Here is a 15,473-nt window from a genome sequence, read left to right on the forward strand (position 1 = left end):
GATGACAGATAACATATATATTGTGCCTATCACTGCCAGGCATTGTACTAAGCACTTAATAAATATTATCTCATTTGATCCTCAAAACCCTGGAAGGTAGGTGCTATTATTCTTCCCAGTTACGGTTGAGGAAACTGAGGCAAACAGAAGTTACATGACTTGCCCAGGGTCATACAGCTAGTAAGTGTCTGAGGCTGGATTTGAACTCAAGGGCTTCCTGACTCTATGTCCAGTGCTACTTTACCTTTTCTCATTTGTTCATAGTCAGACACAAGAGAGGCCGCAGGTTCATAGGATCATGAATTTAGAGATGGAAAGGATCTTAGAAGCCATTTGTATAACTTTCTCATGTTGAAGATGAGAGAAGTGATACCCAGAAAGGTTAGATCCAAGGTTACACAGTCAATAAATGAGTCCAAATCCAGGATGCTGTGGGCTAAACTATTTTCAGAACAAGCCTGTTAAACTCATCCGGTTGCCTAGATTAGACTGAGCTACTGATGAGATAAATCAATAAGACAAATTGTCTGTGTCTATGTGTGTATATCCATATTAGGGGCTCTTTCCAAGGAAGCACTTTCATTAAAGGCAATATTCTAAACCTGAACTCCACTGGAAATGTGTACTTTTTCAGGCAGCGTTCCCAGGATATCAGGTATGGGAGAAGAGGCAACTTCTATTTCCTAAGCACAGCAAGAGACAAGTTTGCTGAAGTTTAGCCGTGGTGTCATCTTAGGTAATGGGCAACCGGGTGGCACAGTAGATAGAGTGTCAGGTCTAGAGTCTGGAAGACTCTTCTTCCAAATCTAGCCTAAGATACTTAGTAGCTGGGTAACACGGGGCAAGTCACTTAACCCTGTTTGCCTTAGTTTCCTCACCTGTAAAATGAGCTGGAAGAGGCCAAGAAAATCCCAAATAGGGTCATGGCAGAACAACAAGAAATGTTGGGTAAATTCCTTAACTTTTCTAAATCTCAATTTTGTCACCTGTTAAATTAAGAGATTAAACTAGATGATCTCTGAGGGCAATTTCGACTAAATCTAAGATCCTCTGACTGAACTCTGACTGCAGAGCCAAGAATGACATTTCTTCCTCAAGGCTGGTAGAAAGCTTGGCTTTCCATCCTCATCGATGGGCAGGAGATAGAAGCATGGTTGCTACTCAGTGTTCTAATGTAATCTTTGCAGGGGTTTTGACTTCGGGACTTAGGTAGACCTCCATCTCATCGATTTTGGCAGTCCTTCCAGTGTCACAACCCTTCTCATTCTTTGATTCTTACAATGATTGTGAGCGTTTATGTAGCTCTTTAATGTTTATAAAGCATTTCCCATGTATTTTATTTGTCTCTGCATAGTTTTGTCCATTATTGATTCCCCATTTTACAGGTTATGAAACAGACTCAGAGAGATCAAGTGATTTGTCCGTGATCTCACCTGATTAGAGACAGGATCTGAAGCAAGGTCTCACCTGACTGTAGGTTCCGAGCTCTTTCAAGTATACAACACTACCTTCTTTTCATGTTCTTCCATAAGTCCTCTTTTAATGACCTCTCTAATGCACTAGAGGTTTTCAACAGCTTTTCTAAATCATAGCTTTAATTTGTAGCTACTCATGGCTAGGTCTCATATAAAGTCATTCACCTTTCATAGAATCCCAGAATATATAATGTTTAATATATAATGAGTAGCGACCAAAAGAGCCTCTTTCTTGTTGTTCAGTTATGTCTGACTCTTTATGATTTCCTGGACCATACTGTCCATGTGGTTTTCTTGGCAAAGATACTAGAGAAGTTTGTCATTTCTTTCTCCAGTTTTATGCAGGCAGGGGTTAAATGACTTGCCTGGGGTCACACAAATGGTACACGTCTGGTCAGATTTGAACTTTGGTATTTCTGACTCCAGGGCTAGTACTCTATCCACTACGCCACCTAGCTGCTCCAAAAGAGGCTCCAGTCAACTATATTTTTACAAGTGGGGAAATAAAGGCCCAGAGCAAGATCTACCCAAGGTTATACAATGAACTGATGGATCAAGGATGAGAAACTCAGACTCCTGACTTCCAATAGGAAATCAGAAATTATTCTGATTTAGGTATTCTTTTTAAGAAAAATTAATCAACATTTAAGTCATCATTGTGATAATGATGTTTTCTTGAAATTCTATGGTACACATGACTTTCATATACCTTCCCTCATTCTATGTCTATATTTACACAAATATTTTACATATGGGGATGGTGTGGAGGCAGTGGGGAAACGAGGGAACAGTCGGTTGTTCATTTGTGTCTGATCCTTCATAACCCTGTTTGGGGTTTTCTTGGCAAAGGTACTGGAGAGGTTTGCTATTTCTTTCTCCAATTTATTTTACAGATCAAGAAACTGAAGGAAACAGGACTAAGTGACTTGCCCAGGGTCACACATCTTGAGTGTCTGAGGCCACATTTGAACTCAGGTCTTCCTGATTCCAGGCTCAGTGCTCTATCCACTGCGCCGCCTAGCTGCCTAAACGGGCTATAGTGCATACGTATGTATAAATATATAGATGAAGTCTGTAGTATATACATACACATACAACTATATATACAAACATAGGATTCTCTCAGTTATATTTAGCTCAGACTAGGCTACTGCTGGGTATCGCTGACTGCTTAAGGACTAGAAAATAATAATCTGTAATTTATAAACAAATAGTGTTTGTAAAATTGTTCCTGGTGGTCAGATATACGGAGTCTACTTGCCATCCCTCTCTCCTTTTTCAGATTACTTTGAATGGGAGGGTGGGGGCCTGTGGTTTTGTTGGCATAAGGAACTCCCAGTGAGGAAATTCTACTGACCAGTGTTCACCAAACACCTGCTTTGCACCTCGAGGTTTTTTAAGAATTGCCCTGAGCACTGAAAGGTTAAAATGACTGCCAGTTTGGGGTCAAAGGTAGGCTGATTCCAGGGCTAACTTGAGGCTGTTTCTATTACACATACTATCTCTTTGTAAATACTTTCTATTATCTTGTGTTTCTATCTATTACACATATTGTCTTCCTACATATACTTTCCATTAACTCTTATATTTTTTTGCATTTACCTAGAAGAAAGCAGCTCTTTCAGGGCTTTGACTTTGACTGTTCAGTTTTTGTCCTTGTATCAGCTAGCAGAGCCCTGGCTTTATGCATAATCACTATTTGGATTCCTTGGTTTGAGATGGTTCCCTGGATTGAGATGATAACAGTTTGAACACTCTTCCCCATAACTTTAGTTAAACTATCAATTCCTTCAAGATCACATATAAAATCCTCTGGTTTTTGAAGCCTTCATTTCTTCCCTATCTTCTTATAAAGTACACCCTCCTCCCTCCACCCCATACTCTGTGATCTGGTAACATTAGCTTCCTTGCTGCCTCTCACACAAGATACTCCATTTCCCAGCTCTAGGCATTTTCACTGGCTGTCCCCCATGCCTGGAATTCTCTCCCTCTTCATCTCTATCTCCCAGCCTCTGTGGCTTCCTTCAAGTCCCAACTAAGATTTCACCTTTTACAAAAAGCCTTTTCCCATCCCTCCTAATGCTAGAGTCCTCTTCTCTGCTGACGATCTTTAGTATATCTTGCATTATAAATGTTTCATTTGTACACAGTTGTTTGCATATCTTTCCTCCATCAGACTGAGATCCTTGAGAGCAAAGATAATTTTTTGCCTATTTAAAAATAAATGCTTGTTGACTGACATTTCCTTCTGAAGATAGTGCACTATCTAGGGTAAAGAAGGGTGAAAGTCACACCAAGCTCTTCTGAATGATGACTAATTCCAAATTAGTGGAGTCTAAATTAATGAGATTTTATTGTACTATGAGACAATTAGGCATACACCCACTTGAAGAAAACAACGTCTATAGTGATCTAAATGTCCAAAAATTAGGAGATGATCTAAGAATCTTTCTGAAGATTCTTAGTTATTAAAGGATCTGCTGCCAAATTCCTTTAAGTAATAAGCTTCCTTTGTGCATTATAAACAGGAATCATTTCATGAATATTCAATTTATATACAATTTGCAGGAATACATACGTTATGCCAAGATGAACTCATGCATACATGTTCACAAGGTAAAGAGCTGGAAGACACTTTAGAGATAATCTTCCAGTCTAACCCCCTCCTTTAGCAGATGAAAAAACTGAGATCCAAGTGACTTGTCCCAGGTCAAAAGAGTAGTAAGTATCAGAGTCCAGTTTTACAGAGGAAGCATTCCACTTTTGTGCACAACAAAGACCTTAAAAGTTTCAAACAGATTTGCCCAATCCATCTGAGCACAGGAGACCCACATATACAGATTCCAATTCCTAGATACTTCACAGGGATTAGAGAATGGGAATGGTGTGTGTGTGTGTGTGTGTGTGTGTGTGTGTGTGTGTGGCTTTTTTACAAATTAACTGTCCTAAAAAAAGTCCAGGTACCAATTAATGAACAGCAATGGAAGACAGGGAGAATGAAACTTCTCTCAGAAGGATCTCTCTTACACACACACAGATCCAGAAATAAAAACAAACACACGTATACATCTTACTGGCTGAGTATATACGGTCTATTTCCCAGGTATCCCCAAACAGAGTAGCCAGCTGGCCTAGCCTGGGTGCCCTAACGCTGAGGGAAAAGGGTGTGTTCTTGGCAGAGACCTTCTGCCATAATAGCTGGGCTCCTAGCAGACTCTGGCTCTTACAGTGCTGTTTTGCACATCTCTGAAGCTCTACTCAAATCAAAGATTCCACTGTAAGTACTAATGCCTGCACAGACATAGCAGGAACTGCTCCCATCCTCCTCCATCCCCCACTCTCCAAATCTATCAAAAGCAACCCCATTGGAAAGCCAAGTTTCCCAGAATGCAAAATTCCTCAAAGACTATAAATTGTAATTTATAAAGCCTTTTTAGTTTCAGAAATGACAGAAGTAACTCCCAGTTTTAATTCTGGTCCTTCTGAGCCGAGCTAGGAAAGAATTCTTTAATTGGAATTTTTAATCACCTTTGCTTGGCACAACCCATCAGCCCCGCTCCAACCTTCAAAGGGTTAGATAGATCCTGACTTTGGAACCGAAGTAAAGTTCTCTAACTTGTTTAACCCCAGTGGTCTCACTAGAAATAGGGCCTGTGTGTAGATCAGAGATGGCTCCTAAAATAAGAAGGCACTGCACACACCTAGAAGTTTGCACTGAATAGTTGTATGGTTGGGTGGGGAGGAAGAGTTGGTTGGGGGTCCAATTTTCCCAGCTCTCCCTTGCCTCCATGAGTCCCCTGGGGAAAACAGGGTTGAGGAGGCCCACAGGAAGTTGGGACTCCTGGAAGTGCATCATGCTCCTAGCCAGGTTTGGGCCCGGAACTCTTCTTTCCTAGAAGCTTTTTTTTTCCCCTTCAGTGAGCAAGTGTTCTCCACCTGTCAGGATACAGTTAGAGCCAAAGAGCCCCAAAGCTCTAGGCAGTGAGGAGACAAGACTTACCAGCGGCTGCCCAGCTCCAGAGACCGCTCCAGCTCCATTCCCGGCTCCGGTTCCTGTCCCGGCTCCAGCTCCAGCTCCGGCTCCAGCTCCTGCACTTACTCCGTTGGCCGGGTAGTGCACCAGCAGATTGTAGCCCGAATACACAGACTCTTTGTACATCCCGACGCTGCTGCCCTCCTGGGCCTTGAGGCCTGAGAAACCAGAGGCTGTAAGACACACTGCCCCTCTGGAAGTGTTCAGGGGCAGGGGGAGAAGAAGGGGATCTTTCTGCCTTTTCTTAAGATAAATTTTCTTTAAAAGAAGCGGCCATGCGGGGTTCCTGGGATGAGTAGAGTCAGTGGAAACAGAGGCATGGGAAGGGGGCTCCGGTAGGGATAAGGTGTCTGTCTTGGGGACCCTGCAAAATCACGCAACTCCGCCGCCTTGAATCCCCAAGTGATCACTCATCCCCAGTCACCTCTCTGTTTAGCTATGTATCCCCAACTTTTTCCCCCTGAAGCACCGCAGCGTTTCAGTCACCTGGGGTGGAGGTTGGGGGGAGTGGGTCTGTTTATTCTTAAGAAAGATCAGTGGACAGGAAATGACTCGATGGAGGGGGGGGTGCCCCGAGGCTTGAAAGCCCGCCCCCAACAGTCCCCCATCTAATCCTCTCTGACAACTCTCCACTTTGATTTGGGGGGGAAGAAGGCACTGCTGTCCTACCTCCCTCCGGCAGTCCCCGCCCCCTCCCAGGGGCCCCGAAGGGCTGCTGCTGATGGTGGCAGAAAGTTGAAAGTCAGTGGGTGGGCCTGAACGGTCCCCATACTCACCTTCTTCCAAGGCATCTGGGAGTTTGTCCTGGTACAGCCTTTGGGAATTCTGAGCTCTCCGGAGCGCCTGGGAGAGAGGAGGGGGCAGACAGAGAGGGACAGTCACCGAGAGAAAGAGATCCAGAAAAAAGGAGACAGAGGAAGAGAGAGGGAAACAGCAGGAAAGAGAAACTGATACATACATGTGAGACAGAAAGACAGAGACCGCCACCAGGATCGGGGAGACAAGGGGAAGGGGAGAGCGCGGGGGAGGGAGAGATAGAGAAGCCGGGCAGGGCAGAGACACAGGCGAGGGGCACAAAAAGACTCCCGAGGAAGACTGCTCGGGGGGCGCGGGAGGCACTCCCTGCAGCCCCCAGCCCCCGCAGCCCCCGCCTCGGCTTCCCCCTCACCTCGCTCTGGCCCGGGCTGCTCCCGGCTGGGCCGCCGCCGCCGGCGCCTTCGGACTCGTTGACCAGCGAGGACTTGAGGTCAGCCAGATCTCGCTCGGGGAAGCCGCCCTGGGGCATCTTCTCCTCCTGCTCGCCCTCATCCTTGAAGGCGAGCATCTCGTCCGTGGCGCCCAGGTCGTCCCCGCTGCCACCACCTCCGCCCAGCTGGGGCATGGTCCGGCTGGGGCCGCGGGGCTCCCGCTCCCGCTCTCTCTCCGCCCGCGTTCACTTTTCCACTCCGGACTGCCCGAGGATAACTTCTGGGGCACCCTCGGGGCCTGCGGGGGAGGCAGCGGGGAGGGTCCTTTCTGCGCGCCTCTGCCCGGGAGGGCTGAGGTGGACCCGCGTCCAGCCCGCGCCGGCGCCCGGCTGCCCGGGGGCTGGGGGAGGGCAAAGGCTAGAAGTGGGGTCTCGGGGAGCAAGCTAGCGGGAGGGTGGGACAGACTAGAAGCCGGAGGTGCGGCAGCAGCTGGAGGCGCGGGAGGCTCGGAGTGCTGCCGGAGCTCCCGGGGAGCTCAGGGCTCCAGACATCAAAGGCGCCGCCGGTGATTGACAGAGGCGGGGCGGGGCGCGAGGGGAGGGGCGGGGCCAGAGGCCCGGACACTGGCTCCCAGAAGGTGGAAGGGAGGAGCAGCCTTAAAGGGCCAAAGCTCCCAGAGCGTCTGCTTGGGAAGGTGGCGGAGAGACGGGGAGGGGGTATCTGTGGGGAGGTGTGCTGAGGAGGGAAGGGGCACAGTCGTTGGAGGCCAGCTGAGTACCCCCTGCTCCTCCTACAGATTCTGGGAGAATTTTCCCCACTCCTAGGGTCACCAGGTCGGGAGGATGGAAGGGGGTGGGGAAGACTGTGCCTTGATAAGGGACTGAAAGGAAGGTGGGTGGGGGAGGCAGTGACTTCCAGAGCCTGGGAATCTCGTTTGTGAAAGGCTGCCCGAAGGCTTCTCAGCGTGTATGAATGTCTGCGTGTGAGATAGACACTTTCACGCAGCTTCTGTGCGTGGGGGTCATGCTCACGGTGTGTGTGCGTGTGTGTGTGGGTGCGTGTAAGAGGCACTTTCACGCAGCCTCTGTGCGTGGGGGTCATGCACACGAAGTGTGTATGTGTGTGTGTGTGTGTGTGTGTGTGTGTGTGTGTGTGTGTGTGTGTGTAAGATAGACACTTTCACGCAGTCTCTGTGCGTGGGGGTCATGCACACGGAGTGTGTGTTTGTGTGGTGTGTGTGTGTGTGTGTGTGTGTGTAAGATAGACACTTTCACGCAGTCTCTGTGCGTGGGGGTCATGCACACGGAGTGTGTGTGTGTGTGTGTGTGTGTGCAGAGCCTAGAGGCTGTGGAAAAGGTCTTCAGTTTCCGAAGGATCCGGTGGGGACCAGCTTCCCCCAGCCCCAGTCACAGCTCGGGGCGGGGGCGAGGGCAGGGACAGCGCCAGCTTGTAACGGTTTAAGACTCAGGTTCCCCAAATCGCTGGCCTTCTCTAGAAATCTGTTGCGGACTTGGGTCCAGTTGTCCGCTCCGGGCTCAGCCCCGCCCAAGCCTCCGCCCATTCTCCCCCGCTGCGCTCCATCCCTCAGGCGCAGAAAGTGCTCGGGGCTCCTGGCTGCTCCCCGTCCCCGGAACGTGGGAATAATCACCTCCGCGGCACCTTTTTATCCCCTGTTCCCCTAGCACCGCCTGTGACCGCCAGGATACGTACCAAGGCTCGCATACCCGGGTTCTCCAGGCGCTGGCGGGGGCGAGAGGGTTCATAGACCGCTAGGCAGTACTCGCCTGTGGCCCCAGTACTGCTGGAGGCGGTAGCCCCAAGGCCACCCAACTCTAGCTCTCTGGGACTGTATCCGTGTGTGTGTGTGTGTGTGTGTGTGTGTGTGTGTGTGTGTGTGTGTGTGAGACCTTGCGTGGGTGCCTAGGGCCTGGGCTCGTGGGAGCTGCTACACAAGAGTTTGCTGGTGAAAAGCTGGGCCAGAGATTTAGCGCCCGCCAGAACAGAGATAAAACCCTGGCTGAGAGAGGGAAACCTGTTGTAATCTCGCCGGGGGAAACAAAGAGGCTCATTAATGCGGAGACTCTGGGGAGCCTTTGATGTTGGCTGCCTTGCCGTCACTCATCCGTCCATTCGCATTTAAACCTTCATAAAAGCTTAGTCCCGGCTTCCTTCGCCCTGGGCGAGTGAGGAGCAAAGTATAGGTTTCTATTTAAAGAAACCCGCCAACGCCGGGGCGTGGGTATAGGGGCTGGGCTTGCTCCCCTTAGCCTTCCCCAAGCTCTGGGTGATCCACGCCTGGGCAGTGACCCTGGACCTCCCCCAGCCTAGGACCGAGCACAGACCGGCGACGGGGACCCCAGAGTTTGAAAGGAAAGCTTGCCAAACGGGAGCATCTTTTCCCTGCCCCGTGCTGCTGCTTGGCAGCTTGGGCTCAAACCAAGCTAAAGAGTACGAGGGAGAAAAGGGGATTTAGAAAGATTCTTCTTCCTCCGCTTACATATCATCAAACATAAAAATAAACATCAGAATCCCGGGGAAAGTATCCCTAGAGGCGACTTCCTGCAGCTCTGGTACCCATTTGTTGTTCCCAGATAGGGAACCGAGGGAGGATGCATGGGTGTGTAAGGGGCCTGAGAGAGGGGGAATGTAGAGGTGGGACTTGTGGGAGGATTAGTGGTGTGCAGAATGCTAATGTCTCAGGTCTGGTTCTCTCTGAGCTCCAGTCACTTCTTTAAAATGGGGACTATACTTGAGGTACATATTACTCTGTGATATTGTGGGTGCAGTCTGTAAACTGTGGTGTGTGGAATAATCGCCACATGTGGTGACAATCTCTTCCCTTTACTGGACCTCAGTTTCCAAAGACCTTTTCTAATGACTTCTGGTATGGAAGTGGGTTCTACAAAGGCTTCGACTGTGATTCCAGTGACCGACTAGTGCTCGGAAAGAAGTTGTTCTGAATGCCAACCTAGAAAAGTATGGGGAGTAAAATGACCATTAGGTGACAAATTCTTTAGTCTTGGGAACCTGTGAAAAAATAACCACTAAAAAAAGAGGGAGTTCAGCTGGATGATCTCTAAAGTACCCTCCAGCTCTTCAGACTCATACTTCTATTATTATTTTTACGTATTGTTAATTCTTTGAAATAGAGGGCGAAAACTTCAGTTGGGTGGAGCGCCTATACTTTGTACCTTTTGTGTCTATTACTATGTACATTTCCATCTTCTATGCTCCTGTTAGAAAAGCTCCTTCAGTCTGCCTCCATAAAAGCTCAATATTTTTATTTTAAATGCACGTTTTGTCTCCAATGTAGACAGATCCCTGCATAAATTTGGCACGGGAGAGGGAGTATCCAGCCTCGGAATCAAATCAAGTCGCTTGACTCTGTTTCGCAGTTAAAAACACTAGTCAAAACCGGAAAGGGCCAACGCCTCCCTCCCCCAGCCCCAGGGCACCCCTCTCCTTTTGTTCTGGCCTCAGATCAAAGAGGACTGAGAAAGGTTTGGTCCCTAGGCACTAACCCAGAACCACTCCCTTTCAGGTTCAGTTCCCTGGAGCCAGAGGTGCTGACCAGATGTGCTAAGGGAAAATGGGGTATTAGGGAGGAAAGGACTGTGCATCCAGATATTACCCCAAGGTCTGAGGTTTGGAAGGTGGCAGGGTGGGCTTGGAGTCTAGAGAAGAGGTGATGCTGGAAGGTTCTGCTCCATTCACCAGCCCCAGAAAGCCAGAAGAAACTGTGTGAAGCTGGGTGGGGAAGGACTCCAGAGGTAAGGGCTGGAGTCTGTCCTTTCTTGTCCCTACAGTCCCCAAACTAGTGCCCCCAAGCAGTAGGAAACTTGTGCTGAGCTGTTTTGCTAGTTTAGGATTACCCTTTCTTTCCCCTGACCTGCCCAGGGCAGAGAGACTGCTTGCTTATGGCACAGAGTTGCAAGGAGCTCCCATGATCCTTCTAGATGCAGTTGGATTGGAGTGAAGTGGGAGTGGGAGACATGTCCTGTCTCACTTCACCTCTCCCTCTTTCCAGGATCCCAGAACCTTGGAGTCCAGATATTGCATGCATCTCTTCCACAGATGTTCATGGAAACAGCTGCATTGGTGGGCGTTCTACTGAAGCTAACAGCTCAGCTTGGGAGGGCAGGGGAGGTGTTTGGGCTTTCAGGGTAGGGTCTCAAAGGCTAAGCTGTATGAACTTTTCCTGGGTCAACTGAAAGGGTTTCCTGAACTTCTGGAGAGACCCCAACATGGACAAGTCACATGCCTTTAACATCTTTCACCAGGCATCTCCCTTTCTCTCCCAGTCTCAGTCTTCATCATTTACTGAGGAGACTAGGGGACATTTGAAAGAATGGAGATGATGGAGTCAAACATTTTCTTGTAAGACCAAGGTCTAGCATGAAGGGACCTCACTTTCAAGAGAGTCCTCTAAACTTCCCTCGGACAACTGCTGCCAAATAAGTCCCACAGGAGAAGAAGACAAGTATCTGTGGCAAACAGATTACTTTGTATCTGGTAACCTAAGGAAGAACCTAGAACCGGCTGGAATTTTGCCCTTATTTCTTTTCTGTATATTGTCTATGCTTACTTACATGTGTCCATGTTGTCTCCCCCATACAATGTAAGCACCTTGAGGTCAGAGACTTTCATTTGTCTCTTTATCACCAGCACCAGGAGTGATGCTGGGCACATAGTAGACACAATAAATGCTTATTGATTTATTTATTCATGAAGCTGAATTTTAAAATCCCACATTGCCACAGAGCTAAAAATACTCTTTCCTATGTAAGGAGGCAGAATTTGGGAAGGCTCTACCCTTCCTTTCTTCAAGGTCTCCAAAGAGGCTCAGTAAAAGCCCAATAGGACTTTAGAGAAGGTGGAAAGGCCAACTGGGAATGTTGTTTGGGGATTTTATATACAGAGAGAACCTTTTAGTTAAACTAGAGATGTGGAGGAGCACATATTTGCTGTTGGCAGGCTTGTTGGAGGTGACTAGTGGGAAAGGAAGAGAAGGAAAACTCTGTGTGTCTTCAACCATGTGGAAAGGCCTGGCAGCAATGAATTCCCAAGTCATCACCACTAATCCTAGGGAAAGGCCATAATAAGTTTATTTCACCCTTTTATGGTGTGCATAATAAATTTATTTTAGAGAATAATTAACTATCTTTACTGTTTGGAGGACCTGTATTCAAATCCTACCTCAGATACTTGGTTGTGTGACCATAGACTAGACACAAACCATTCTGAGCATCTGGTTCATCTGCAAAATGGGGTGGAGGCGGCTTAATATTCCATGGCTCCTAAGACTTTTCCAGCTCTAAATTTATGATCTTACGAATTCAGCCCCTTGTTCTTCATAATTTTTCAATGCTCACTTTTGATTTGTGCGTATGTGTATGCGTGTAGTTGTTCACAATGTGGTACTTATTGTATATACTGTTTTCCTGGCTCTTCTTATTTCACTCTGTATCAGTTCAGGTGGTTCTTTCCATGCTTCTCTCTCTATACAGCAAGTCAATTGATCTCCTATCTGCTTGTTAGTCAAGTCCAGGATCTACCCACTGCCATTCCAACCCTCAGCAATGCCAAGAAACTAGTGCCAAAGTTGCTTAGAGATATTCTTTTAGTGTGAAATCTACAAACAAGAGGATGGGAGCAGGGACTGAGTTGATAAGAGTTCAAATGGGAAACTATGGGGCCACACTCTCTTGGGTGTTCAACCTGGCAAAGTACTCTGCCCACAGCAAGGTGTTAATAAATGTTTGCTGAGTTAATGAATGTTTTTTAATGTGTAATTCCAGTTTACTTCAACAACATTCAATTCAGTAACAATTAACATCCAATAATCTTCTGCTCAAATCCCTTTCCTATTATAGTCATAGGCTGTTTGAACTGGTCCAAACTTCTTATCTTAGGAGAAGGGAAAATGGATTCAGTGCGCAGTTTTGATCTGTCCAGGGTCTCATGGCAAATAACTCTTGATTCTCAGTTCAGCCTTCTTGCTTTTCTACTGCTTTATCTGTCCTGATCTGAGAAAGCTATTTCAGCTGGGAATCCCTGCTCTGGTCTCCAAAATGTTTGAGGGCTCTCCAGTAGGTGTGGCTTAAGATTGTAGATAAGCAACACAAAGTTCTGAATTTCAGGAAAGAGGGTTAGTTGCTTATTAGTTACCAAATTGGCCAGAAAAAAAAAAAAACAAAAAACTTTAAAGGATCTCAATTGAGCTGGAGAGAATACAGTTTTCACTGGGTTCCCTAGGTTCCTAAAGGGACTCATCTTTGAGGAGAAAGGGACCACCAGCTTACTCTCCATATCTCTTCCGAGCCTCTTAGTGAAGGAATTCTTCTGTGACCACTGAGTCATGTCACTCCTCTGTTTCCATGCCTCAAGGGCAACCAGCCTAAGATCATTGATCCAGATTGGATTTGAACCTCTGACCTCACAGAGGTGAAAGTTTCTGTGGCTTCCGACTACTTCTCTGGTGTTCCTCCTCTATCTGTGGCTTCCCCACTTCGCAAATGTACCAAAGGAGTCAGAATAATAAAAGCGATGATTCTATGGTACCTTATAGTTCTAAAAAGTCCACAGAGGGGATTTGATTTTTATGAGTATTGTACACGACACAAGGATATCAAGGTTCAAATTCTAGCTTCTAGCACTTATAAGATGTGTGGCTGTAGGCAAGGTATCTTATTTGAAAACGGGGATAATGATGCTACCAAGTGACATCATGTATGTAAAGCATTTTGCCAGCCTCCAATCACCATATAAATCTGAATTATTCTTATAGCTTACATTTATCTAGACTTTAAGGTTTGCAAAGCATGTTACATAAATTATTTAATCTGATCCTCACTGCAACCCTGGTAGATAGATCATAAGATGGAGATAATAATACACTGGCTAGCTTATAGGTTTTTAAAAAGAAACAATTTGTATTTATTCCTCTTAGAATCTTTCTAAGGTTTACCTCTTACAGGAAGCGTTTCCGTATTCATTACTGCAATTTCCCTTCTTGTCAAATTATCCTGTATATGCCCATTAATGTTTATGTTGTCTTATCTCCAACTCCCCCTCTCCCAAATAATGTTTTTCATTTCATCATTGTATCCACAGGATTTAGAACAACACCTTGATCCTAGTAGATGCTTAAGATTGCTTGTTGATTCAAATTGGTTTGTAAACCTTGAAGTGACTATCCAATTCTTTTAAACAGAGCTAGTGGTGTTAGTGTGGTATAATGGAAAGACTGATGGATTTTGGGTCAGAGGTTCTGAGTTTGACTCTCAGACCAGTTACCTGTGTGTGACTTTGGACTAGTCATATCACCCCTCTTGGCCTCAGTTACCTCATCTGTAAAATAAAGGGATTATACTAGATCAGGGTTTGTTTTTCTTTTAATCTGGGGTTCACCAAACCCTTTGTCTTAAAGAAGTCAGAGAGGTGTGAATTCTTTAAAAAATATTTGGACAACTATATTTCAATATAATTGGTTTCCTTTGTAATCTTGTGCATTTTATTTTATCCATTTAAAAAGTAGTGTTCTGAGAAGGGGTCCATAGGACACACCGGGCTGATAACAGGGTGATGGTGCAAAAAAGGTTAAGAAGCCCAGAACTATACACTCTCTAAGATATTTTCCAGATCATGCATTATGATTCTGTGAGACTAAAGTCCACCTCCCCTAATTTCTCCTCCTATGCTCTTTCCTTGCGTCACACCGATTCAAAATTAAAGCACCTTTTAAAGATACGTGCGTAGCACAAATCCCTGCATCCTACTTAACAAGATAGGGGGACAATAGAACTTCCCCAGGAGGCACAGGGCCTTGTTCTTCTATTGAGAAACTTTTATCTTTACGAAAATTACTGGAACCTGTCCTCTCTCCCCATGAGTTGGGTGCAGCATAGTGAGTGAGGGCAGGGAATTAGGAGCTCCATCTCCTCATATCTCTCCCAAGATGTATCTTCTCCTAAAGTTCTCATAACTGTTAGAGCTGGAAGAGTCCAGCATAGATTGATTGTGGATAAAAGTTACTTCATGGGACTTCCTTAACATTTTCACTTAATCATGGCTAGAGCTGAAAATATAAACTTCCTTTCCTTTTCTTTCAAGTTCTTTTCAAATGAAAGGACCAAGCTAACTCTTTGACCTTTTCTAACAAGAGGACCCTTGAAATGCATGGAGTCCAAATAGTTTCTGGGAGGCCCACCAGATGGAGTTGGTAAATTATAGTTTGCAGAAGAAGGATCCCGGAGTTGTCTCCTGCCCCTCCCCCCACTCTGGTGTTTTTGTCTGCAGTCCACTTTGCTCTTCGGACTTCCAGGTTGTCGGGATGTGATCTGTGCCTTTTGGGGCTGATGAATGTAGGACTTGAGAATCAAAATTTTCATTTCCAGGTCAAATGTATAGGAAAAAATGAGAAGAAAAACATCCTTACATAAAGGTTAAGCTCACTAGTTTGGGACAAGAAATTTAGGTTCACACAGTGTGCAAGAGTTTTTTCTGGTAGACTTGGAACTTCGTTGCAATGCAAGGACTTAAAAAAATTCCCAATGGCATTTTAAGGCAAAATGCCTTCCACATCCAGACAAAGAACTATGGAATTCAATCGCAGAATGTAGCAGATCATTTTCTTTTGTGTTACGTTTTGGTTTGTTATATGATTTCTCCCATTCATTTTAATTCTTATACACAACATGACTATGGTGAAAATGTATTTAATACTAATGTCTGTGTAGAACCTACATAAAATTGTATGCTGTCTCGGGAGGGAGGGGA

At 46.1% G+C, this 15,473-nt stretch overlaps 1 protein-coding gene and 1 long non-coding RNA gene across 14 annotated transcripts in view; one reads left to right on the forward strand and one right to left on the reverse strand.

Annotated features, from left to right (window-relative positions):
* TCF7 (transcription factor 7) overlaps positions 1 to 8,431 on the reverse strand; it is a 126,144-nt gene extending 117,713 nt beyond the window's left edge. For 2 of the 13 annotated variants that reach the window (XM_072629947.1, XM_072629954.1), the window contains exons 1-3: positions 6,677 to 8,426; positions 6,285 to 6,351; positions 5,476 to 5,666 (exon numbers count right to left, since the gene is read on the reverse strand). In XM_072629947.1, the coding sequence (XP_072486048.1) occupies positions 5,476 to 5,666; positions 6,285 to 6,351; positions 6,677 to 6,889 (471 nt within the window). In that variant the 5' untranslated portion in view covers positions 6,890 to 8,426. Of the gene's footprint in view, positions 1 to 5,475; positions 5,667 to 6,284; positions 6,352 to 6,676 lie in introns of all 13 variants that reach the window. The other 11 variants (XM_072629949.1, XM_072629946.1, XM_072629945.1 and 8 more) reach the window with 10 other exon arrangements.
* Positions 8,432 to 9,380: 949 nt separating this feature from the next.
* Positions 9,381 to 11,417, forward strand: LOC140518120 (uncharacterized). The gene is made up of 2 exons (XR_011971833.1): positions 9,381 to 10,465; positions 10,723 to 11,417. It is a non-coding gene; the product is annotated as an uncharacterized lncRNA (long non-coding RNA).
* Positions 11,418 to 15,473: the final 4,056 nt, after the last annotated feature.

Source organism: Notamacropus eugenii, chromosome 1 (genome assembly GCF_028372415.1).
Source record: "Notamacropus eugenii isolate mMacEug1 chromosome 1, mMacEug1.pri_v2, whole genome shotgun sequence".
NCBI classification, from domain to species: domain Eukaryota; kingdom Metazoa; phylum Chordata; class Mammalia; order Diprotodontia; family Macropodidae; genus Notamacropus; species Notamacropus eugenii.